This window comes from Lissotriton vulgaris, chromosome 1_1 (assembly GCF_964263255.1).
Source record: "Lissotriton vulgaris chromosome 1_1, aLisVul1.2, whole genome shotgun sequence".
Taxonomy (NCBI): Eukaryota; Metazoa; Chordata; class Amphibia; order Caudata; family Salamandridae; genus Lissotriton; species Lissotriton vulgaris.
In genome coordinates this window covers 420,819,273-420,846,827 of record NC_141685.1, presented here as the reverse complement: position 1 = coordinate 420,846,827, position 27,555 = coordinate 420,819,273, and the positions used below count along the sequence as shown (strand labels likewise).

General features: G+C 42.9%; 1 protein-coding gene across 15 annotated transcripts in view; it reads left to right on the top strand.

The window, feature by feature from the left end:
* Positions 1-27,555, top strand: part of DAB1 (DAB adaptor protein 1) — a 1,411,149-nt gene that overhangs the window by 1,311,817 nt on the left and 71,777 nt on the right. For 8 of the 15 annotated variants that reach the window (XM_086952858.1, XM_086952825.1, XM_086952868.1 and 5 more), the window contains one exon: positions 20,382-20,429. The exons of the other annotated variants lie outside the window; for them this stretch is intronic. In XM_086952858.1, the coding sequence (XP_086808984.1) occupies positions 20,382-20,429 (48 nt within the window). The remainder of the gene's footprint in view (positions 1-20,381; positions 20,430-27,555) is intronic. 15 annotated transcript variants of the gene reach the window in all.

The following is a 27,555-nucleotide window of genomic DNA, read 5'->3' as shown; positions in this document are numbered from 1 at the left end:
CTCCCTATCTGTTAGAGCAATATTTTGATCTGTTTCCTTGCACGGACATTTGCAAGCAGGGAAACAGGTAGAAACTCAGCTTTGCACAAGCGAGAGCTGTTTGACAGCTCCAGCTTGCAGAAAGTGGAGCAATGTTTGCTTTTGCAAAAGCAAACAGCTACCTCCCAAGGGTGGGCACCCCTGGAGGCAACAGGAGCCGGCCCTGGGTGGTGGTGGTCCCTAGGGCCATTCATGGCTCCACAAGGGGGGGGCAAACAGCCCCCTCCATTGTAGTATTTATCCCCGGGGAGGTGGAGGTCCCTGAGACAGCGGAGGCAGAATGTGGCCACATATTATTTTCAAAAAATTACTCCGTGGAGGTGGCGTCCTTGGTGCTGCCAGGCCACGTGGACCCCTGTACTCATTTTACGGTCCCAGGAGATGGCCGACGCAGTCCTGTCCAAGATAATATATTCTTCGAAAGTCCGGAATGCATCGTGGGGAGAGGCGGCAGAATTAAAATGATAACACTTTAACAAAACAGGTGTCCAGAGTGCGTGTGCTAGGTGTGTGATGCGCGGTGAAGATTATTATGAAAAAAGGAGGGGTACGCCTCAGCAAAGCAGGACATATGCAGACTTTCCAGATGCAGTTGGGTCATCAGACACACAATATGCTGTCCAGGTCTTTGCTTTGGCTAATTATTATTTTAGTTTTGTTAATACAAGTCATCTGAAACAGCTCCTATTGTGTACCGTTTTGTTAAATAACAAGTTCAGTAAGTAACCCAAGTCTAGTGACTTCTTAGCCTGGCATTACTGAGGGAGCACTCGGAATTTCTACCTATGTTTTAGATATCTGACTACACATCATTACTCAATCAGCGCTTACTCATCCCTCCGTCCAGTCATTCATCCATTCATCTATCCATAAAACTGGTCAGTCCGCCATCCTTCTATTCTCCAATGCACTCCGTCCTGTATGAACTTATTGACTGGTTATGACTTCACCACTCAGTCATTCACAGAACCACTCACACAAACTGAACCATTCGTTGAAGCAGCAGTGTCATTGTAACAAAAAGCAGGCTTTGGGCGTTTTTAATACTCCCTAAAATTTAGTGTTTTTTGTTATATCAACTTCAATACGTTTTGAACATTTCTTTCTGGAAAGCCTTAGTTAATGTTCTTTTTGGTTGCTTAATATTTTGAGTTACAGTTGTTTACATTGGTACCTCTAACAACCATGGCTCTCACTTTGGGAATTGTGATGCAAGGGGCCACCCTTCTTCTGATTAAAGGTCAGGAAAGACCTTGACCCATCGGTTGGTTGGTGACCTACGAAGACAAAGGTGATTTTCTGTGAAAATTTGTAAGAAGTTTGAGGTGAAAAGACTAAGAGAGGGAAAATATATATCCGCAAGAAAAGGAACAAAGGTGTGCGTTCTGTTGAGTTCGAGTTACACATTTAGTCAGACAATAGCTATACATCTTGTAAATACAGCACTGTGAACCTCCTTTCTGCCAACCAGAAATTGTAAAAATAAAAATCACATTGCTGGAAGGAGCGACCCTTTGAAGCGATAGATTGTATCAGGAGGCCAGGTGGGGAACCAATTTCAGCATCACGTTTTGAGAAAACGACCATTTGATGGATTATTCCGTTTAACCGTTGACCTTACATTTGTAGGAAGCACTGACTATGGCAGGGGAAATTGTAGGTTTTCTTTTGTCCCATTTCATCTAGTTAAATGAATATGAACCTGTGGGAGAAGCAACTGAGGAAAAGTGGACTGATACCCGAATCTGATATAAAAGGGGAAGGCAATAATTGAGAGAATTAAACTCCAAAGCAAATAACTCCTTTCTGGGAAATTGTTAATAATGACATCATTTTACGTCAAGAGGCATTACATCATGATACTGCAGTCTAAACAAGCGCAAAAGGAGTGGTAACTAACTTAATTAAGTCCATGTTAATGTGAACACTATCCTCCCTAACCCCTCCTCTACCCTGCAGTTCCTGTGTCTGATTTGAGCCACTCGCAAACTATTACATTGAAATCTAACCTACTTTAACCATCAGTAACTGAGGATAAACCAACACAGAAGACTGTGAATTCTGCAAAGCTCATTGTTTTGGAATCACAGAATATATTTGCGAGATAACCGACAATCTAACCTATTCTCAAAATCATGGTCATTTCCTCATATGCCAAATTATACTTGAACAGACTTTTGTTCTTGTAGAATAAACTGGGCAAAATGTGCTATTTATATTCCAAAATGGGGACATACATAATAGAACACCACCACAATGCAATATCCCGATACCTCAGAAGCAGGGGGTGATCTGCTCGGCTCGCTGGTGGTGGGGCTGGTCACTGGGGGGAGGTGGGGCCATGGGCTGTAGGAGTTGGCATGCTCCCCATGCAGGCTGTAATACAGCCTGCATGGAGAAGAGGGTGTAGTGCGCATGCCATTTGGGTAGCTCGAGACTGCCGACCAAACAATCACTGCGCACAGGAGTGCTCCACAACCCCCCCTGCAGCTCCCCCTGCCCCCTCATGCCCTGCCACAGCAGGAGAAAAAAATAAAATGATAATAACATTCCGTTTTTATCATTTTATCACACGGAGGAGCCCACGGCTCAGACGCACCAATAGATCACAACGATGACAGACAAGTGGAATACAAATGGCAGTATCATAACAAAACAGTGAGAGAGCGCAATTTGAATATAAAGTATATCGTAGCCATATTTAGACGTATATATTATAAACGTAGGAATGAAATGCATATCGTAATGTGAAGTTGATGACTATAGCATAAAGTCAACTAAAGTGAGATTATGGTATAGGAAACGTAAATGTATTTACACGTTAAACATGCATTAGATTTAGAAGCTGTGTGTACATGTAGTGGGCTAATGTAGAAATGTGTAGAAATGCTTACGAATAGAAGAACGTGCAAAATGAAATGCATATACGTGTGTAGCTTTAAAGGCAGAAACGGCGAGAAATGTAACATGGAGAAACGTGCAGAGAGCATACATAACGAAGTAACCAATGAGAATAAAGTTGTATTTTATATTCTATGTATTAAGGTTTATATTCTACGAAATTGTATTTTAGCTAAGATCTATTCACATATGAACGAAGTATTTGGTAAATACGATTGTATATAAATGTATGTTAAAGGTTATATTGTGGAGAAGAAGTTTGTAGGAATGCTAGAAGAATTTAGGTCATTTGTGATTATAACCTGAATGACCAAGGGTTCGCAAGAGTGTAGTCCAATGTATGTAATTTAGTGGGCTCACAGGAGTCGTGAATAGTCTTCACTTGAAGGTGCGAGCCGAAGAGTCTAGCATTTGCTAGATTTAAGGTGACAAATGTCGAACGAAGTTTATTGCCTAAACATGAGAGGAGGCGATTGGAATTTGAGCTTTGTTTTGAATGACCATTCACAGGATCTAGTAAGGTCAGAGAAAGAGTTGTAATGTTAAGGTCTTGTTTAAGGTTATCTGACTTTGGATGAAAGTGTCAACTAAAAGTCGCCAACAAGAAGATGAAGATGACATCTAAGGAGAAGGGTCAACCTAACGGACGACGCGAGGAGATGAAGCAATGGAAAGAGCCAGAAACTGACATCATCGGGGAAAGTCCGTGGTGGGCGTCAAGGGGCGTTCCACCCACACTGTGATTGTGTATTTTAGGGACAGCACCCCGGGGAGGAGGTAGCAATGAGCAATTGGAGATTAGGAACAGCGAGGGGAATTGCTCAGAGCGAAGGCAAGGGTAGATGCCTTGAGCAGATGCGCTGAGAGAGATCAGAGCGCAAGGGAGCAGTAGGCCGAGGACCCTTAGAAGAGCGGATGGGTAGGCAGAGAGGGTACTGCTTCTTAAACTTAAGTTACCTTTAGAGGCTAAGAGAGTTTGAACTTCTTTGGAAGTCAAACTGCTGACACCTTTTTAGGGAAGAAACTTGCAAATAGGGATGTCACCTAGTATAGAGTAGGGACAGATTTAACTTGACGATTTTTCTCTTTCTGTAGATGACGCAAAGGAACCACTTTACATCGAAGCTTTAAATTGCTGATTTTGGAACTGATTTGTATTCTTTGTATACTCTGAGATTTACCCTGAGAAGATTATATTTGCATTCAAATTTGACTTTTATATAAAAATACTTAAACTTTATCAGTTGTAGTGGTTCTTCAGAGTGGCGTCATTTAATGGGGCTGAACTAAACCTGTGTGGGGGTGGTCTTTTACTCAATGACAGATATTAGCGGTCCAAAATTAACGAATGAGATAGATTATTAATTTGATCATAAATTGATACCAAAATCTCATTCCCCGCAGTTGGTAGCAGAGTATGATGGTTATCTTCTTGAGGAAGACAACCTAGGCCAGGTTTAGTTTACCCCAAGGTCCCTAGTCATCGACGACCAGAAGACGAATCCCTGCCGAAGAAGGTGCTGACGGTGCATCGAGAGGAAAGCAGCAGAATCGGTCGAGAGTGAGTATAAGGGTCATGCGTTGTAAGATTGCGGTGTTTTATGTTGTTCCTGTGTTGTAATGTCAAGCGGAGTTGAATGCCTGTAGTGTGATTGAGGGAAGGTTGTGAGCGCGCGCAACCGGATGAAATCTTATGTCCAAGAGGACTTAAGTGGTTCGGGTGTATCGAACACCCAGAGTAATTTGTCTACCGTTGAAAGGGGGTCATGAGGTACCATTGATTTCCCGACAGACCGATGATAGGGGGAGCGTATGTGTGAGTGAATGAGTAACGGACGCTGGTCGTACGTTTACTGTGTGTAAGTAACCTATCAGTTGAGGCAAGTGTCCGACCGTAGGAGGAAAGACGCTGTGCCAGTTGAGGTAGCAATTACAGTTAGACTGTGGCCGTACAGTCAGAGAAAAGTGATCGCTTGGACGGAAGTAGTCATTTTTCGATGTATGAATGAAAACGCATGTGAGATCGTGAAACGAGTTGAGAGACGAGGGAAGCTGCTGAAGAAAATAGAAGTGACGTCAGCATAGAGCCGCGCTGAGATTGGTCGGTTGGCATAGAACTGTGCTGGGATAGGCGGATTAGCGAGAGTCGTACAGGGATTGGTGGTTGTTATCAAGACGCGAACAAGTAAGAAATATTATACGTGATCAAAATGAAGTGTTTCAAGGGTTTAGGAAAAATCTTTAAAAGAAAGAGGAGAAATTTGTATGCCGGAGAAGAAGCTCCACCAGAAGGCACACCAGCATATCATATGGCAGTCAATGTAGGCTTACACTCGATATTATGGATTTCCGAGTGGCACAGGCTAACTGAAGGGCAAAAAGAACTGGCGTTTCCAAGATTTGGAACGTTTAAATTAGAAGTGTTGAATCAACTGAAGGCGACGATGCTTTCAATGAGACCTCTACCGAGGCCAACACAATTCGAAGCTCTTGGTGTGTGGTTTAGAACAGCACACGAAAGGGGCGTAAAGAGGCGCCAAGAAAGAGTGAGAAGATCGGTAAAGGCGGTGCAGGAAGCTAAATGGGACGATGAAGCTAAGAAATGGAGGGTGCAGAAGATAGAAGCAGATAAACTGTACCCGATGTTGGAAGTTGCGGGAGAAAAGAAACCTCTAGAACAGGAAGATGAGGAAAGCGAGTCGGAGAAGGAACTGCTAGAGAGGCTATTGACAGACAGACCACCCCCATATAGTGGCGAAACCGCAAGTCCCATATTACAGGAAGGGGACGGAGCTAGATGGGGAGAATATAAATCGATCCCAGTAACAGAGTGGGACTCCAACAAGAGTGAGGAAATACCCCAAACTAGTTCCGAACAGAGAGTAGTGGGAAGATTCGTGGTCCAGAAGGTGCCAGAGACGCAATGTGCAAGGTCGTACCAAATGCCAGACGCTTTACAAGTACCTGTTACCATAGGCCCTATTGTGTCAATCTACAACCCAGAGGGGGTCCAGCAGGAGGAACAGGCACGATGGGACAGGGAAAGGGCAGAGATGGAGAATAGGAATAACACGATGAATCCTCAAAGACAGAGATTAGCACCAGTAAGTCGGAGTACCCCATTAGATTCCGCGACGGGTCCCTGGATAGAACAAGGGGGTCAAAGAGGATCGATGGATTTGAGGGGACCAAAACCGAAATCCTATAAGGAATTAAGGGAATATCTGAAAGAATGGGACACTGCTGAGGAGGCTAGGAATAAAAGTTTAGAAACAGGAGCTGAATGGAGAGACCAGGATAACAAGGTCCTCTCTCATTGTGGAGCTGGCGAAAGCAGCCCAGAGTGGGAGAGAGGGAGTCAAGGAAGCAGAAGAGATAATTGCCCTACCATTAGTGGCAATAGACAAATGTGCGATGACAGGAGTGCAGGGTGTGGCGAAGTGCCTCGCGTCACCTTTAGTGAAGGAGAACGAAGGACGCAGGAATACCGGAACACTTTCAAATGCACACACCATACTCCGGATGAAAATGTGCAACATTGGAATCACGGGAACATGGAGGGTCGTGAAACGTCTCGACATGCCTCCGGTGATTACGGACGGAATCACGGGAACATGGAGAGTCGCGAAGGGTCTCGCCATGCGTCCGGTGATCAAGAACGGAGTCATGAGAATTTAGGGAGTCGCGAAACGTCTCGCCATACATCCGGTGATCACGAAAGAGATCGCGGGAGCATGGAGAGCCATGAAGGACCTTATCGTCTGTTAAGTGATACCAGACAGCAAGCGAGTTACAGTGGTTTAGAACAGCACGGAGGATCTTATCTTGTATCCGGAGAAACCGAACCGAAAAGACGGAGTGTAGGATTGAAGGATGGAGTATTGTTCCACCACACCCCAAGGGAAGATGGAAAGGCTTGGGATTTAGAGAGGTGGGAACAAAGAGATGGAAGAAAGATTCCTCATAACTCACCTGTGCTCAGGCGTAGGGCGCATAGTGGAGGAGAGAGGGATGCAAGAGAACAACCTCGGACTGACGTACTGAAAGCCGAAATAAAAGCAAGACGCATAGATGTAATGAGTTTAAAATCAGACTTAGATGAAATAATTGACGGCACAGTGGCAATCGAGAGGTTAGAGCTGTATGCTCCAGATGAGATACTGTTTTTATCCAAGGATGTTACTCGAAAAGCAAGAGCAGCTCATGAAAAGTTATCTGAATTGGCTGACAAGTACATGATAGACATATCACGAACTAAGGCTTTGCAGGCCAATCATAGGCTGAATTGCACGGATCTAGACTTAGATGAGCGCAGAACGATTGGGCTGAGAGTACACATAAGGGAATTGGTCATGTGTATTAGAATATGGAGAGATCTGGATAGATGGGAGGAAAGATGGTCCAAGAAGGGATCTGTCAGACGGAGTGCACTTGTGAAGTCTCAGGATACAGACCTAATGCGAATGGAAGCTTTTCCTTTGCGAGAAATCGCGAACGGAAACTACGTGCATGTACCATGGAGTAGGGGGGATTTAGCGGCATTCACTAATTCCTTCCCGAAACTTAGAGAAAATCCCGTTGAGTGGTACAAGCAGGTAGAGAGATTCGTGAAGATCTCTAAGGTTCTCTGGATCGATTTGAACACATTGTTCGATATCGTGGTACCCGGAGATTTGTGGACGGCATGCAAACTTAGTATTGAATGGCCCACTTGTGAGCCTCAGAGAGATACCCAGACAGGTGGTCCATCAGACAGAGTCATGGAAAAATACGAAAGGGTAATAACATGGCTGAAAGAGAAAGTGCCGGTGCAAGACATAGACTGGGTTAAGATAGATCGAACAACTCAGGAGCCCAAAGAGACAGTTCACGAGTTCTATGAGAGATTACTGAAAGCATTCAAACAGTACAGTGGGCTAGACGTAATGGATCCTAAGGACATAGGACAGTTTGTGTCGAAGTTTGTTCTCGGATTGAGACCAGACATAAGCCTGATGATTCAGCAGCATTTGATCTGTTGGCAGAACAAACCTTTAGACGAAATTCTGAGGTATGCAAGATACTGTAGCGATGAGATAGACTCGAAGGCGAAGAAGCTCAAGGAAAAGTTAATGTTAGTACAGATGCAAGCAGCTGGAAAGGGTGGACAGCGACAGCAGGGAACAGGAGCGCAAGCAAAGAAACAGAACAATCAGAGCAGAGAAGAGGAAGAAAGACCGAGACCGAGAATGGATATCGCAACACTGAAAAGGACAACCAGGTGCCATCAGTGTAACGAGGTGGGACATTGGAGACGCGAGTGTCCTTACAATATTGAGACAGGGGAATTAGAACAGGAGGAGGAAGAGGTACAGAACAACGTGGTTAAGGGAGCAACAGTCCCGAAGGGAAAGTTTATCAAAGGGGGGACTCAGACTCCTCGAGCCCCGTTTCCTCAACCGCCTCGAATTACGAATGGAGGAAAAACCTATAGGCAAATGCCATTATTCGTAGGAGGAGAAGAATGCTACTACGTTGATCCTCTTACAGGGCAACGAGTGAATAGGGAAGAAGACTGTACTTTAGGAGCAGCCCTGGAAGTAGATCAGAGAGGACCATACGTAGAAGCTGAAGTAGCTGGATGTCCTACGACCTTTTTGGTGGATACGGGAGCCACTAGATCCACGTTGAGATCAGCGGTAGTCCCAGGTCTGCCGATATCAGGAGAAATGATTCAGGTGGTAGGAGTCGCAAACAAGAGGATGACCAATCCTCTGACGGAACCAGTGTCAGTAAAGATAGGGAATTACAGTGACGAACATCAGTTTGTGATCTGCGATTCTAGTCCTGTGTGCTTACTAGGGAGAGATTTGCTGTGCAAACTAAATTGCACGATACATTGCACACCAGAAGGAGTAGAAGTGCAGACCAATGATGAGGACGCTGATTTTAAAGTCGCAAACTCGAAAGAGTGTGTGGAATTATATCCTACCTTAACAGTGGAGGAGCTTCCACAAGACTTGAGGGAGAAAGTGTCAGCTGAGGTATGGGATTTTACTGGGGAAGAAATAGGCTTGATCAAAGGAGTGGAACCAGTAAAGATCTTGGTAAGACTCAATGCTGAGTATCCAAGGACACCACAATACAAGTTGACACCAGAGACGATTGCAGGAATAAAGCCTGTGATCGAATCCATGATTAAGCAGGGAATACTGAAGGAGATCGTGGGTAGTCCATGTAACTCCCCGATCATGGGTTTGCAGAAACCTAGTGGAAAATACAGAATAGTACAGGATCTTCGGAAGATTAATAATATCGTTGTCTCATGTTGTCCAGTGGTACCGAATCCATCAGTGATATTATTTCAGATACCGTTCCAAGCTGAATGGTTTACAGTGATAGATTTGTGTCAGGCTTTCTTTTCAATACCGTTGGATGAAGAGAGCCAGTATCTTTTCGCTTTCAAACTGGAAGATCGCGTCTTAACATGGTGTCGTATCCCTCAGGGGTATACAGAAAGCCCGTCGATCTTTAACCAGTTATTGAAACGAAATCTTGAAAGTCTAGTACTGCCCAAGAATTCAGTTCTGGTCCAGTACATAGACGACCTCCTGGTTGCGTCAGAAACTGAGGAAGCTTGCAGAGAAGACACTATCACCTTGTTAAATCACTTGGCCGAGAACGGACACAAGGTGTCTCCAGGTAAATTGCAATATTGTAAGACTGAGGTGCAATACTTGGGCCACAGGATTGAAAAGGGAAAGCGGAAGGTGTCTCCAGACAGAATAGAGGCGATTATGAAAATGAATGCGCCTACAACACAAAGAGAAGTCAGGATGTTTCTAGGCATGGTCGGTTATTGTCGACAGTGGATAGCCAACTTCTCACTGAAGGCAAAACCGTTATTACAACTGACGCACAAAGGAGTAAGTGATCCGGTACCATGGGACAAAGATTGTTTGATGGCATTTTTGCAGCTGAGGGAGGACTTATGTCGTGCCCCGGCTTTAGGGATGCCTGATTACACAAAACCATTTTTGCTTTACTGCTGCGAAAGAGAGGGATGCGCTTTAGCGGTATTAGCACAGGTCCACGGAGATGCGCGCAGGCCAGTGGCTTACTTTTCGGCTACATTAGATCCAGTAGCCGCAGCGTTGCCCGGATGTCTCAAATCCGTAGCTGCAACGGGTGTCAGCATTGAACGATCTGAGAGCGTAGTTATGGGTCATCAGTTAGAAGTGTATGTACCACATTCTGTAGAACTGTTAATGACCAGGACTAAGACTCAGCATCTGACGAATAGCAGGCTCACACGCTACGAGCAGGTCATACTGGCTGCCGAGAATGTGACCCTGAAGAGATGCTCTGTCTTGAATCCTGCAACCTTGATGCCACTTCCGAATGATGTGGAAGATGAAAATTGTACAGAACATGACTGCCTCGATGTGACTGAACTATGTACCAAACCGAGACCTGATATCGTAGATGAGCCATTGACAGACCCAGACGAAATTTTCTTCGTTGATGGTTCATGCGTAAGAAACGATGTCGGTCAGCTGAGAGCAGCTTATGCAGTATGCACGATTACCAGAGTTATAGAAGCCGCTTGCCTGGAAGGAGTCCACTCCGCACAGGTAGCTGAAATTGTGGCTTTGACTCGTGCTTGCTTAGCAGGCGACAGACTTCGAGTCACTATATACACCGATAGCCAGTATGGTTTCGGCGTAGTTCATGATTACGGGCAGTTGTGGTCTCAAAGAGGTTATATGACCTCCTCGGGTTCTCCGATTAGGAATGGAGAATTCGTGAAACTTCTGTTAGAGGCTTTACAAAAACCTATGGCCATAGCCGTGGTCAAATGTGTAGCTCACACCAAAAATGTTGATTTTGTATCGCTAGGAAACAGGTACGCAGACGAAGTAGCGCGTTATTGCGCAGAGCAGGGATATTCTCACACGGATGTGAAAGTGGGGGGAATCCAGGAGAGAACTGAACTGACTATGTTATTGGATACTGTAGATACATGGGATGAGTTGAGAGCAGTACAGGAAAATGCACCAGATGAGGAGAAAAAGAGCTGGGAAACAGCAGGTTGCGGGAAAAGTGAGATGAACTTTTGGGTTTCTGCCGACGGAAGGGCAGTTTTACCAAATGAACTCATTAGTCCAATGGCAAGAAAATTGCATGGATCAGCACACATAGGAAGAGATGCTATGGTGAGAGTATTCAGACAAACGTGGTTCAATCCTAAGTTTAGAATAGCGGCAGAAGCAGTGTGTCAGCGATGTACGATCTGTCAGCAACTAAATGTGGGTAAGAGAACACCAGTTACCTTGAGTCATATAGGAAGGTCTGGGGGGCCTTTCAATAGGATGCAGATTGACTTCATAGAAATGCCTCCATGCAACAGACTCAGATACGTTTTAGTGATTGTCTGCATATTTTCTAGATGGGTTGAGGCTTACCCTACACGTAGGTGTGATACACTTACAGTAGCAAAATTGTTGCTTAGAGAGTTGATACCGAGGTTTGGGGTGCCATCCTCTTTGGAATCGGACAGAGGAACTCATTTCAATAGCGAAGTAGTGAAAATGTTATGTTCAGCTTTGAATATTGACCAGAAGTTACACTGCAGCTATCGACCAGAAGCTTCAGGGATCGTAGAGCAAATTAACAGTACTATCAAGTCCAGACTGGCTAAAGTTTGTTCATCAACGTCCCTGAGTTGGCCAGATGCACTTCCAGTAGTTCTTATGAGCATACGTAGCACACCTGATAGAAGAACAGGCCTCTCTCCACATGAAGTGCTAATGGGGAGAGCCATGAGATTGCCATCGGTTCCGACTGCAGCGCTAGTGAACATCACAGACGATTTGATCTTGGACTACTGCAAGGGACTATCTGATGCCGTTAATTCTGTGTCCCTCCAGGTCCAGGCTGCAGAGGTTCCGTCAGTACAAGACTTGTGCCATGACCTGAGTCCAGGAGACTGGGTCCTGGTGAAGAAGCATGTCAGGAAGAACTGCTTAGACGTGCGTTGGCGAGGACCGTTTCAAGTCATACTCGTAACGAATACCGCAGTGAAGTGTGGAGGTCTGCCGAACTGGATACATGCCTCACACACCCGAAGAGTGCCAACACCTCCAGAAGACACAGCTCCTCTCTCGGATGAGAATCCGGCGGGAAGCGGAGAAGCCATAGAGGGGAAAAGCCAAGCTGTGGAGGTGATCGAAGAAGCTGAAACTGTGTTGGAACAGGACGACGAAGGTCAGGACACGAGTGGGACCGAAGTCGCCTCAGGAGAAGAAAGTAATTGGGAGTCCGACACAGATATCGAGCAAACTGAGAGTGACCAAGAGACGGGTCCTGGAACAAGGAGCGGAAAGACGGGAAGCGACAAAGCCGTTTGGCCGGAGAGAAGGAAAAGGCCAAATTCGGAAGGAAAGAATGAAAGAACTCTTGCTCCTGTCGCTGAAGAATCGGATCAGGAGGAAGAAACGGCAGATTCAGGAATTGAGAGTCCACGAAGATCAAGAAGGGTACGTGTGCCCTGCAGAAGGTACGCCACCCCAGAGTGGACTTATCTAGCAGATGTATTGGGGACAGAAATCTGGGAGAGTGAAGAGCGTGAAAGTAATCGATCTCGATCCATTTGTGGCAGTGGAGATATGGATGTTGGCACCTGGACTCGAGACTGAGGGGTTACTGACTTTCACACTTCCCATACCCCCACGTTTGAGTAAAATTCAAGATTTAGTGCTAAAAAGATTACAGTTTCCAACAGCTGGTCAACAAATGACAGAAGAAGAAGAAAAAGTTATTCGCTTTGAACTATTAATAATTGTTGTGAAAGCTGCAGGTCCGAGAATAATTGTTGATGCTTAAAAGACTTTTGTACGTATGTTATAAAGAAGAAGATAACCTAGCACCGAGTGGAAAGAAGAATAAAGTTAGGGATTACATTTAGAGGACGGAGAAGGGCTAGGGTTGTCTGCTGCTAAGAAGAGAAAAGACGTTGTTGTGAAAAAAAAAAAAGATACCTGTTGATAGAAAGCACTTTAAAGACTGTGAAAACAAAAAGCAACTGAAGACTAGACAGAGAGAACTTTTGCTAAAGAAGCGAGGTACGCTGTTTTGATAACATGGAGAACGGCAACCCAAACAGAAAAGCTAGATGTATAGTAGGTACACTTATAGCAATAGTGATATTTCTCATAATTACAGTAGTTACAATATCGTACATAATAGGACATGAGAACGATAGAGACATAGCAGATGTAAAATTTGTAACGACTTTGAAACCTGCTCTTGTGGGAAAGAAGGAGGAGAGCAATGTTATACGTGAAAAGGCGTTACTAGCAGATGAAACTCGTAGATTACACGTAGATGAGTCACAGGGAAACTTTAGGTCAAACGCATATGCTAAACTGTTGTACGAATATATCGATGCCATGGAGGCCAAAGATTGCTACGTTTGTATGCAATTGCCGGCTTCTGTAGACGAGGGCATCCGATATCATCATCTCCCATTGACTTATGGGATAACATGTAGCTTACTGCTTAGTATATTTTATGGTAGAGAAGGATTTGAGTACTACTTTTCAAATTATGATTCGGTACTGCCTGAAGTTCCGAATTATAAGCAAATGAATAAGTGGGACTATTACAAAAAGGAGGATAGACTAGCAAAGTTCTTTCTTCCTTGGGATACATTAGATACTTCATATGCACGCAGAAATAATTTGACTTGCAAGGTGTCAGAGATTGAGAAAAAGTTCATAGCACAAGTAGATGATCGATACAGAAGGCAGAAAATTTTAAAAATGTCAGGACAGTGGAAAACTGATTGGACCGAAGAAGAGAAGGCACATAAAAAGAAAGGTAGCAATGGTCCAATAGCATTGGATAGAACGCAGAAAGGAAAGTTATGTTTAACTCGAAGCAAGACATATTATGAGAGTGAATTCGTAGGTGAAGTAAATTGTGAGCATGCTTTTAAGTTAGAGTATTACACGAAAGATTTTATGAAAGGGATGCAGGCTATTCCTAATGTATATTTTGTATGTGGGAGAAATGCCTATGTAAAACTGCCTGACAATTGGTATGGTTCGTGTTACTTGGCAATTGTCTTCCCCAAAATATACCATGCAAAGGATTTAGCGATAATAGAAAGAAAGGCTTCGACAAGAATGAAAAGGGAAGTAGGAGATGCAGAAATAGTAGGAGACGTATTTGGAGCGATGTTTCCTATGTTAGGTTTAATACTTAACGATGTTAAGATCAGGAGACTAGCTACAGTCGTAGATAGATTATCTGCAAGTACTGCAAGATCATTAATGCTAATAGAAGGTGAGATGCAATCGATCAGAGCAATGGTTCTTCAGAATCGACTTGCTCTTGATGTAATATTAGCAAAGGAAGGCGGAGTTTGTAAATCTTTGAAGGTTCAGGAATGTTGTACTTATATTCCTGATAATTCAAAACCACTTGAGAAAGTCATACAGAACATTACACAGATTCATCAAGAAATTGAAGATTTATCAAAAATAAATGTTTGGGAAAAAGTAGGTAATGGAGTAGGTAAAGTTGGGAGTTGGTTTGCTAACCTTGGCAAAAGTATTATATGGTATATATTAAAACCTATATTAATAGTATTAATTTGCATAATCTCATTGTTAGGATTTGTGAAACTATATAAATGGTATAGGTCGAACCGGTTACAAAGATCGATGAGAGATCAGGAAAGGAGACTAGCTGTTTTACAAGATCAACAGTATAAAAGCTTGAGAGCACTTGAAATGATGAAAAGAGGAAAGGATGTAACTAGTTCTGTATAAAGGGTTGTATTCAAATTGCTTTTAGTGATGACTCCTAAAAGTCATCAAAGGGGGGAACTGAGAGAGCGCAATTTGAATATAAAGTATATCGTAGCCATATTTAGACGTATATATTATAAACGTAGGAATGAAATGCATATCGTAATGTGAAGTTGATGACTATAGCATAAAGTCAACTAAAGTGAGATTATGGTATAGGAAACGTAAATGTATTTACACGTTAAACATGCATTAGATTTAGAAGCTGTGTGTACATGTAGTGGGCTAATGTAGAAATGTGTAGAAATGCTTACGAATAGAAGAACGTGCAAAATGAAATGCATATACGTGTGTAGCTTTAAAGGCAGAAACGGCGAGAAATGTAACATGGAGAAACGTGCAGAGAGCATACATAACGAAGTAACCAATGAGAATAAAGTTGTATTTTATATTCTATGTATTAAGGTTTATATTCTACGAAATTGTATTTTAGCTAAGATCTATTCACATATGAACGAAGTATTTGGTAAATACGATTGTATATAAATGTATGTTAAAGGTTATATTGTGGAGAAGAAGTTTGTAGGAATGCTAGAAGAATTTAGGTCATTTGTGATTATAACCTGAATGACCAAGGGTTCGCAAGAGTGTAGTCCAATGTATGTAATTTAGTGGGCTCACAGGAGTCGTGAATAGTCTTCACTTGAAGGTGCGAGCCGAAGAGTCTAGCATTTGCTAGATTTAAGGTGACAAATGTCGAACGAAGTTTATTGCCTAAACATGAGAGGAGGCGATTGGAATTTGAGCTTTGTTTTGAATGACCATTCACAGGATCTAGTAAGGTCAGAGAAAGAGTTGTAATGTTAAGGTCTTGTTTAAGGTTATCTGACTTTGGATGAAAGTGTCAACTAAAAGTCGCCAACAAGAAGATGAAGATGACATCTAAGGAGAAGGGTCAACCTAACGGACGACGCGAGGAGATGAAGCAATGGAAAGAGCCAGAAACTGACATCATCGGGGAAAGTCCGTGGTGGGCGTCAAGGGGCGTTCCACCCACACTGTGATTGTGTATTTTAGGGACAGCACCCCGGGGAGGAGGTAGCAATGAGCAATTGGAGATTAGGAACAGCGAGGGGAATTGCTCAGAGCGAAGGCAAGGGTAGATGCCTTGAGCAGATGCGCTGAGAGAGATCAGAGCGCAAGGGAGCAGTAGGCCGAGGACCCTTAGAAGAGCGGATGGGTAGGCAGAGAGGGTACTGCTTCTTAAACTTAAGTTACCTTTAGAGGCTAAGAGAGTTTGAACTTCTTTGGAAGTCAAACTGCTGACACCTTTTTAGGGAAGAAACTTGCAAATAGGGATGTCACCTAGTATAGAGTAGGGACAGATTTAACTTGACGATTTTTCTCTTTCTGTAGATGACGCAAAGGAACCACTTTACATCGAAGCTTTAAATTGCTGATTTTGGAACTGATTTGTATTCTTTGTATACTCTGAGATTTACCCTGAGAAGATTATATTTGCATTCAAATTTGACTTTTATATAAAAATACTTAAACTTTATCAGTTGTAGTGGTTCTTCAGAGTGGCGTCATTTAATGGGGCTGAACTAAACCTGTGTGGGGGTGGTCTTTTACTCAATGACAGATATTAGCGGTCCAAAATTAACGAATGAGATAGATTATTAATTTGATCATAAATTGATACCAAAATCTCATTCCCCGCAACAGCCATTCCTTAATTTTGAGCCGTTGTTTGCAGGTCGGCGCACCCACACATATTTTAGAGGGATGTCCCTTATTTGTGCTTATAAGACTTTAACCTGGAGAATGAATGAGAAAAAGAGAAGGGGGGAAAGGAGGAAGAACAAAGGGAAAAACAATGACAAAGGTAGAAAGCAGGGAAGAAGATGAACCGTAAGAGTGAGATAAAAGCAATAGGAGGGTATGGTGCTGGATGAAAGAGGTATGAAGTGTAATCAAGTCTACACAGCCTTGGTATTTGGCAGTCCTGACATTCGGACATTGCGCACCACCACTTATTATTTTGCAAATTTAGACCGAATAACAAAGCACACACAAAGTGAGCTGACTCTAGTTCCTTCATAATGTGATGTATTATTACCTCATTCAATCACCCATCTTGTGCCAACCTCTGAAGAAGGAAAGACTGAGTAAATCATACCAGATTTAAATTTTTGACATACGCACATCTTTGGGTGGTGCTCAGCACATTGAGAAGTGTTACTGGGTACTATTACTACTGCATCCTATCCAAAGGCAATCACACCTGTGTATTCTATTCCCATATTCACACCACTATGAATGGTAGCACCTTTGGGACCTTCCCATTTCATTGGCAAATGTAATTATTTGATGTTTCCTCTTGAAGCAAAGATAGATTCTGACAGCCGTTTTCACTGTGGTTCACTTAGAGGCCTTCAGATTCTTGGACGCCATCCCAGACTCTGTCCCTCTCATTGATCAAAAACATTCTTCATCACTACTTGTGCTTCAGCCTTGTTTCTTAACTCAGTTTGCCAGTCCTTGAAATGTACTATAGATTTTTGGAGCAGAACACTGTCAAATCCCTACTAGAACCATATGTATCATTGCGCACGTGGAATTGCCAACAATAAACTAACCAACTGCCTGCAGGGTGATATTTGGCATATAGTTTCGGTAATTGCCAAAACATGGGGGCGTATGGGAAACACACACACACGTAACACTCACGGCCATGCATTCACACATGCGCGCACACACACACAAACACATCCATTCACATATCTCTTGACCAAACATTCATAAACACATACATGCACAAAGCAAACAATAATTTAAAAGTAAACACGCACTTACCTGAAGCCTACTTTGCCTCAAAGTTCCAGGAGGCTTGGCTGACCTTGAGGGAAGGCAGCAGTCCAAACGTCATCACAGAGGGAGAGGGTCAGTAAGACTGCTACCCCGCACCACTCTGTGATGATGTGTCACTGATTGACACTCGACCCTGGGCACTTCAGGTCTTAAAACTGAAGCAACCAGGTGCGGGGCTATCAGTGACGCTTCCCCCGTCACTGAGGGGAGGGCCTCAGCGACATTTTCTGAGCTGAGGACGTGACGCCCACAGGAGCTGTGACTTCCTCGGCCCAGCAAAGTTCAGATCAGGCAGCCAGGAGCCTGCACATTTGGCGCATGTCCGGCTCCTGGACCTGAAAATGAACAGTGACCTTTGTTCAGCCTGACAGACACTGTTCATGAGGGGCACAAGGTGGAGGGGTATGGCCCCTCAGCCCCAATGGACCGGCCGCGCTTTGTGGGATTCTCGCTCTCCTGTGTTGGATTCCTCCAGTTAGTGTACTAACTCGTTAGAACTGAACGGATTTCTCTCGGTTTACATATGAGCAAATGAAAATCGAAATATCAACATTATGAGAATAAAAATAAAAGTTACATGGGTTGGCATGTCTATATGTATAAAAAAGGGACCATCAGTCTTTTTCGTAAGCTGAGCTAAGCTAATTTAGAGTGCGTTTATGAGACTTACAATTATTTTTAGCCTATCAATTTGCTCATTGTTGCTTTCACAGTAATACTGCACTTAATTAATTTCAACAAGCCACATTTCAGTCTCAAAATGATGCACTTAGAATTGTTGAAAACGAAATGATGCTGTTTCTCAGTAAACAACATCGAGGTGTCAAGGAGCAACATTTTGTTGCACAATACTACAATGGACGTCGACTATTATTAGTGTATATCGCTTCCAAAGTGTACAAGCGTTAAAGGTTTTCTTGCATCATGTTTAAATAATATATGCAACACACTTCTTTTAATCCCATTTAAAATACACATGGCAAACTTAATTAGCCATATGGTCAGTAAAATGTGGTGGCGTTTCCTCTCCTATCGTTCCAGTCACTCCAGCCTTCAATTCGGTATGGTGTTGTTTGCATAAGTTATTACGAATCACATTGCTCTGTGTTTGTCCATTTTTAAATCACGACTTTCACTTATGAACACATATAACGTGCAGGCTCAGTTCTGCTTCATGTTATCCCTCTTTCTGGAGAGCTAAAATAAATTTTCAATGCATTTATTATCTACCTTGGTTGAACCAGCCCACACGTGGCAGACTCCGGAAGATACCGTACAATAGAACAGTACTTTTAGTCTCACTACTCTAATTTAAGTAAATGCACGTTGTGCATTTCCCTTTGATAAGCTATGTGCAGAGTTTTCTTTATAAATTGTTCTAATTATAGTGACTATTAATTTCTAGGGAAAGCTTTCCCAGATAATTACCCATTGTCTCTTTAGTCTGCATTATCTAGTTCCTTATAAGTGCAGCTGTTGCTTGCATTCAATTTATTTTCAGAGTTATGGTAATTATTGCTTTAAAGTGAACAAGTATATCCAAGAGGTAGATTCAAGATGAGAGAGGTTTCCATTTATAACCTAAGGGCACTGACAACAGAATTATTAAGAATTATTATTTGTACATGTTTTAGAAAGTCTGTGGCAAGTGGCATTATGTAGGAGTACTTAGACAGATAATGGCACAATTCAATGGACAAATGTCTCCTATTGTAATTGAATGCTGAAGAATATCACTTTTTTTTCAACAGCTAAACCTCATTTTGAATGGTACATTATTAAAAAAATTATCGAAGCCGCTCATTTCTCGTATAGGGAGATTGCACAGGTTGGCAGCACTAAGGCAATCTTTGATTCAGTATCACTAGTATGTGATGCCATATATTTAGTATTGGCCAACTTGCCGTAGGGTGGTTAAACGTTTCATTTTTTTTTCTTCTCTATACTGTAGCTGGTGCTGCCATCTTGGTGATAACGAGTGATTATTAAGATGTCGCTTCAGTTTATCCCCCAATAATTGGTTGCTTTTAGAATGGTGTTTCCTGGGGACTTTAAAATGGACTAGGGCTTGTACCACAATTGTATCTTTACAATGGTACCATCATTAAGAATGTTGACAAGAATATAGTTATAACAGAGATTAGAAAGTGTGTATGACAAATGTCTTGTTATTGTTACGCCTTATTGGTATCACACTAACAATTTACAGATGCCGGCTGATTACATAAAGATTATTTCAAGTAACTGAGGGGCATATGTACAAGCCCCTATCGCCGTGGGAACATCAGTTTTTGTGATGTAGCTATGGCGATAGGGGCCTTCCCTTATGTACAAGGCAGTGTTAAGCCCTTAACGTGGCTTAAGGCTGCCTTGTACATGAGGCACCCTTTCACGCCAATTTAGCATGAAAGGGGCGTGCAGTGGGTGTTGTGGTAGGCGTTCCACCACAACTCCCATTGTATTTGACGCTGCCCCATGTTTACAAGGATAGCGTACATAGGAGGTAGCTCCAAAATGACCAGGAAAATCCTTGCGTTAAGTTGGCGAAACAAGGAAAAATTAATTATTTCTCCTCATTTTTGCTTTTGCCAAAAAAAAGATATCAAACTATAGTAGTGAAAATCACAATAATTGGTTTCTCATTAATGCATCTTGTCCGTCCATGTTCATTGAAGGGATCATTTCTATGCTTTAAGTCATTTCATGTGTTAAATCATTTCACCGTCACTATATGTTCATTTCATGTCCATAAAACATTCTTTACTATTTCAGAATGGAGATCTAATACAGTTTGATGACATTCCTCTAAATGGTATGCAGGTAAGATATCCTCTGTTATGCTGGGGGAAGTTTACCAGCGATGGCTGACCAATAAGATTGAACCACCAATAACTAACTAGCCAGTCATATTTCTATAATTGATTTATGCTGGCTTCCTGTAGTTAATCTTCAATTAGTCATGTGATTTAAATGGGCTGACATGTTTTGCGATTGCTTTCATTGTGCACCATATATTCAATCTCACCTCCCTACATTCCTGTCCATCATTTCCCATTCAAAAATTATTTAGGCCCTCATCATAAGCACTATTCACACCACAAACAAACTTAATCTGTATGTCAAATATATATGTTTTACTATAGAGTTCTGGCATACTTATGCTTCAGTCCCTACTATTCAATTCTCTAAATTCCATTTTACTATTGGAAAACAACAGGTGAGCAACGTTTTAATGTGAGAGAAAGAAACTGGTTAAAATATTATAATCTAAGGTCTTTATTTTGATATCAGGCAGAGCGCTATAGATAAGGTGTCTGTGGATGCCCGCCCGAAATCCAGGCAATTGGTCTGATCACCGGATTACAAGAACGGTGGTCAGAGTAATGATGTCGGGGGCAAAAACTGTGGGCTCCGACAGACTCAAGGAGCCCATTGGGGTGGCGGTCAGACTCTAATCCCTACAATGGAGGCCGTGCCAGCACAGGCACTGCCATAGGGATTAGGATGTCCCTTCTAATTGCCTGTTCATGGTGGTCCTACCACCATGAATAGGCAGACGAAAAGTCCTGAAGCAATGCCCCCATTCCCTGTGGGCCACAGCTTAGTGGCCTGGGGGGGCACATGGCGTGCCCCCATACGTCCATGCGCTGTATACCAGGCACCACCTGGTGCCTGGCACATGGTGCACGAATTTTCGAGGGCGGCTTGTGCTGCTGCTTTTTTCCTGGGCCACAGCATAAGTTATGCTAGAAAACAGCATTTTACGACCAATTGCACAGTGGTCATATCCTAATAGGGTGATGGTGGACTGATGCTCGTCTGACCACCATCATAATGAGGCCCTAAGTGCTTGAAGCACACCCCATAGTTGATGCTATCTTTCCATAAAACTACACAGATAAATTTATGTAGATGCCTATAATAACACATGTTCATATATTCTGACTTTAGCAGAGCTAATCTTCCAGGCTTGATCCTGATTGTGATTTGGGAGGCTATGTATGCAATTGATGGTGACCAAAGTCTTTGCCTGAAATTCATACAGACAAGTTCATGTCGAAGGCATGTGGATACTCCCACCATCTAGAATGCCATGTCACAGACAGTTAACATAACATCTTTCTCTCCCTATGGCTACATCTTGGATGGAGCATACTAAAATCAGATATTTAAAATATAATGCATAAAAGGTCATCTTTCATTTTGAAAAGAGAGTCGCTCTACTTTAAATCTGCATTGAATATGCAAGTTGTCAACCTTAACATCTAAATTATTCCCTAATAAATTACTTATTTTCCAGGAAGGAAAAGCTTCACTCAGCTTTGATAGTTTGACTGATCAGCAAGTCAAACCACTGAAAATGCATGATCTGTTGTGTGTTGCAAAACAATCAAATGATAAAGAATTAACTTAAATGTCCACTCTGAGCTCAAGCAAAAGAAGAAAGGAATGGAAAGATAAAACAATAAGAAAATTGAACAAAAGTGTCAAAATTCCTGTGGAAAAAGAAAGCATTAAGAAACATTGATTTCTGATGCTGGCTACTTCTGAAAATGAGGTAATCTGTCTCCAAACATATCGAAGTACCCATAAGGTAGTCTACTGCTGCAAGGAAACCAAGTTAGGCAGACTTTTGACGACTTGCAGTAGTTAAGAATGGTGCAGTATTTTGCTTTCTGTTTTTGAGAATTACGCTAATGAAACAGCAGGTCAAGTCAGTTAAGCATGTCAAGAGAGTAAATGTCCAATTCAGATGTCAATGAATTATATTAAGGTGAGCCAAATGCACAGGCAGATTGGAGTTAAAGCCAGTAAAAGTGCTTACCACTGAAGATCTTGATGTGCAGTCTTCAAATGAATGTCAATCCTTCACCCTGTCTGTGTAGCACCAGTTGAAAGACATCGAGCTCAGACTCAAAAGATTGACCTCTCTCTCAAAGGAATTGAGGCTTTGAGCAAAAACCACTATCAAATCTGGCTTCAGGTCTACCATTTTAATCTGCGATACCCGGTTAACCACTCCTTCAGATTCCAGGACAAATTTAGCACCTTAGCACCTAGGCTTCCAGAAGCAAGTTCTTCAGCAGGCAGCAATGCTGAAGAATTGGTAGCGTAAGGAAAGTAAGTTATGCAAAGACTGGCTTGAGTGATCCTAATTAAATACCTGGAAGGCTCACACTTTCTAATCTTTAAATTGGACTATTACGTGTTGCAATCCTCTTTTCTGGGAGTACTCAATGTCACAAAAATTTGCAATTGAAAATTCAACATTACTCAAAGGAATTTTATGTCTAAGGAACTTCCACATACCCTCAAACTCCACCCATTCATGAACTGTCAACCTCAAAGCTATCGCTGTATGTTTTGCTGGTCATTACCTTGGATCTCCAAGAGAGGAAAGGGAATTCTGAGTAGAGCATGGACTTCTCTCTGAAGAGAGCTAGGGGTGGGCAGAGTGATTAACTACCAAATCCCAGGCCAAGCAAATGCAGATTACTCCCTTCTTCCAAAGCATTGTGTTTTCTGTCCTTGGTGGTCTGCACTGGTGATGGTGTATGCGGAGTTGTTAAGAATTATGATCATATTTTACATAAACCAGTTACAAGTGTTAACAACACACCAATTTATTTAGATATATAATTTTCCATATCCGATCCATTAAGTATTATTATGACAATAGATTACTCAAAACATCGGACAACAAATTTGATAATTTCAGATCTTTTTACCTATAGATATTAAATTTGATAATTTACTCATTATTCTTGATATTTAATGGATAATTAATCACTATTTTTCCTCATAAAAATTAGTTCTGGGTCAAGGCTGTCAGAGTTTGATGTACATTTGTTGTTTGTCTGACATTTATTTTGAGATGTGGGAAAAATATGCTGTTGTATGGCCCCCTAACTAACCCAGAAGCAGCAGGCTATATGGCATGTGTACTTAGTATCAGTATCAGGGTATACACACTGTAATGAGGACTGCTGTGGATTAAAAAAATCACACCATTTATTATGAGGACGTCTTGAGACAAGTAATCATCATTACTGCAAATGTGCAAATGTTGTTGTCTCTCGACCACTACAAACTTAGGAGACTGTCTGAGCATAAAGCTCACTAAATTAAGTACTTCAGTATTTGTGTTCCAATATTTCCCACTTGATTTTTTGACCCAACAGCTTAGCTAAACAACTTGCTACACTTTAAGTGATTCTTAATGTTTTAGACGCTTTCAGTCAGTGTTTACCTTGGCTAATAATACTTTTGAAAACATTAGCTCTACAAACAGATTACCCTATGATATCTGTTTTCCTTGATGAATCTAATTCTGGAAGATCTTGAATAGGTCTGCTTGTCCAGTAGATGAAGTCCTTCTGCTGGTTATGTTTTATATTTACTTCAATACCCAAAGCAGTGTATATCTTTACAGCTTCTTCAAAGGGCACTTCAGAGTGCCCGAAAGGAAACAAATCATAGAGTAGGCAAATAAATATATAAGTGGCTTAGAGTCCATCTAGATGGGGAGGGAAGCCCTTAGTTCTGCATTCTTTGATTGAACGAGATACTGACAATGTTTCTATCTTGAAATGCCCTTAAAAATTCATTTTTCAGGAGTTTCCTCTATTGAAGATAGTTACAATCAGCTCAGATATGAGGAATGAGACAGTTTCAAAGTTTTGGGCTCTGGACTCCTAAGGTTCTTCTGCTCTATTTTAGTCTCTTGAAGGCACACTTTTGGGTCACCTGAATGGAGGCTGATTAAAGTTCCTAGCTGGTATGTAGCAGTAATCCAATTTTTTGAAGTAGCCAGGACCTTTGCTCTTGGTAGCTGTGTGCATGGGGCAGGGTTTTAATTTTTTTTGTATTCCACTGTGATACTATTGAATGCTTTCAAAGCCAGTTTGAGGTGACAATAAAGAAAAACAAGTATACTGCTATCTTTAATGCAATACCTGTCACAAAATGTATTATTTCAGTTACCTTGTCACATAGTTAAGAATTCTTGTCAAAACTGAAAAACAAAAAATCTAAATCTCGAAACAAAAACTGATTACTACCTTTTACAACACATGTTGTCCTGTTGCAATTTCTAATTTATTTGAGTTGATGATAAATATTCTGCATGTGAATCTATATTTGGTTGGGCCTTAAGTAATGTTTAACACTAGTTCTTTAGAAATCCAATACACAAGGAGGTTATCCTTCTTACTAATTCAATGCACTTTGTTACCTAGTGTTCTGGCAGTTTATGGTTCCATAAATGCCTGACAGCTGTTTGCTAAAAGATGTGACAGGAATAAATGGTTTCACTATTGTGCAGTTTTACATCACTATTGACTGGAATAGCTGGATAGGATTAAAAGGGAGATCAAACTGCTGGACGTTTCTCATGCCCAGAACCCACATCCTGACACACTCGGTCAAATACGCGGGAAACTGACTGAATTTTCAGACGAGGCGAATAGGGAACTTGCTTTTCTCAGTAGAGAGGCGCGTGTGCGTCGCTTGGTGAGGGCGATCGCCCTGGTAAAACTCTTGTTAATCTCCTTTGTCTGCCTCGTGCAGCATCGTATATTACCGCCCTGCAAGACGGCAGCACTTCCTGCACTACCTCCCCTGAAGAAATTAAAGCGCGCTTGACTGCATTCTACACTTAACTATATACGGCCAGGTCTGTACCGCCTTGCAAAGTTCTTGACCAATATTTTGATACTCCAACTCTTCTGGCTCGATAATTCACATCAGGAATTCCTGGGGGCCCTTCTCTAAGGAGGAGATCCTAGCTGCTATAAACAGCTTTTACAATGCCTTCGCCCCTCTTTTGATTTCCCATTTAGCTGCCATGTATAACAAGTCCTTTGAAATGGGCCAGTTCCCCCATCGCTGCGTGAGGCACTCTTAATTCTACTTCTCATGCCGGACAAGCCCCCCGAACAGAGAGATTCCTATTGCCCCCTTTCCCACCTCAACACAGACAACAACATTTTTGCCAAGTTGCTTGCCTCCCGTCTACTTCCACTCATGCCACTCATTGCCCATCCAGACCAGTCCGGATTTATCCCCGTTCGCGCCATCTCTCACAACCTCTGGACAATTTTCTCTGTCCTTCACCAAATCAACCCGTCGCTCCCGGCAGTAGCAGCCTTGCTAGATGCCACGAAGGCCTTCGACGCCTTGGAATTGCCCTTCTTGTTTTATCTCCTTCCCCGCCTGGGCTTCAGTCAGGTCTTTATACGCACAGTGTTACTTCTGTATACACCCCCCACAACCCGCCACCATATCAACAGGCCGGTTTCCGAGCCCATTCCTATCAGGCGCGGTACTCGACAGGGCTGCCTGCTCTCTCCCATGCACTTCGATGTCGCTATGGAACCTCTTGCAGCTCATCTCCAGAAGCATCATACCCAGAGAGGCATTGGATATGCGGCTCGGGCTTTACTTGTTTCCATGTACGTTGACGGCATCACTCTCTATGTAAGTAACCCCCAGGAGAATCTCAGTCCTCTAGTCCTAAAGGTTATACATTTTGGTGGCTATTCTGGCATTCAGGTTAATTGGAAAAAAATTGTATTATTTCCTCTCATGGACACCACAACCCCTTTTGATCCTGATTATCCTTTCGTGTGGGCTTCAGAACCCACTAGGTATCTGGGTGTCTGGTTAAGCAGAGACATGGATAAACTCTCGAGAGCTAACTTTGGCCGCGCAGTAGATTGGCTACAGTCCAAGATCTCCCTTTGGAACCGGCTGCCGCTCTCTCTGGCCGGGCGCATAGCAATTGCCAAAATGGTGGTGCTCCCGAAGTTCTTATATCTCTTTGTCAACATCCCCATTCCTCTCACCGCTCATTTCTTAGGAAGGGTCGCTCTTTGCTTATTAGCCTGGTTTGGGCCGGCCGGCAACCCAGGATCGCTTACGACATTCTGACTCTTCCGATGTCGCGGGGCGGGCTGGGAGTCCCGGACTTTAAGCTCTATGCTCTTTGTGGTCAGGCCAGCTTTCTCCATTTTTGGCTCCAGCCTACACCGTTCCAACCCCATGTCGCAGTGGAGGCCGTCCATGCCACCCCGAAGCTGCTCACAACTGCAGTGTTCACCCCGGTGAATCTCCAACGCATGGAAATCGACACAGTTGAAACCTTGCGCTGGGCCTGGGATGGAATTCGTAATATTTCCGGCTTTGCTATGCTTTCCGCTAACACTATGCTCATTGCTCATCATCCTGCTTTTTCTACACTCCAGTCGTCAGGGATGGTCAAACATGCTGCTCTTTTAGGCCTCTCCAGAATTTCAGTCCTGTATCCCGGGGATACCTTTTTTTTTCGCTTGCCACCGACTCTGGCCCCATGGACACCCTGTTATTTTACCAAATCCGGGTTGTTTGCAGGTAGCTCCACTCCACCTTTCCCCAGCCTCCTCCCTCATTGGCCACTCTTGATTTTCTTAATGCCTCTTCCTCTCCCAAGAAATTGGTTCTCAAAATGTATGCTCACACGCTTGCAGCGTCCTCCTTCTCTACTTACTGGGCACGCATTGCATGGGGCGAGGACCTAGGTATCGAGATCTCTCAAGTGGATTGGTTGTATTGTTGTACGCAGATAAAACACCTCTCCCCCAACTATCGTTTGTGCCTCATTCACTTCAAATACATACATAGGCTGTACTGTACCCCCATCCAGGTTCATAGATTGGCTCTCATAGCAAGTGACAGATGCTTGCGTTGCTCCGTGCCCGTGGCTGACTTCTCTCATCTTGCCTGGCTGTGCCCCGGGGTCTCGGCATACTGAAATGAGGTTTGTGCAATTATCTCCAAAATCACCTTGACACCTCTCCAACCTGACCCTGTGATTTGCCTCTTAGACTTCGTTAAATTTTGCCTGGTCCTCGCGTGGCGTAGGGTCTTCATGTGCTAGGGTCGCAGGCCTGCACCTAGGGCGGCCCTC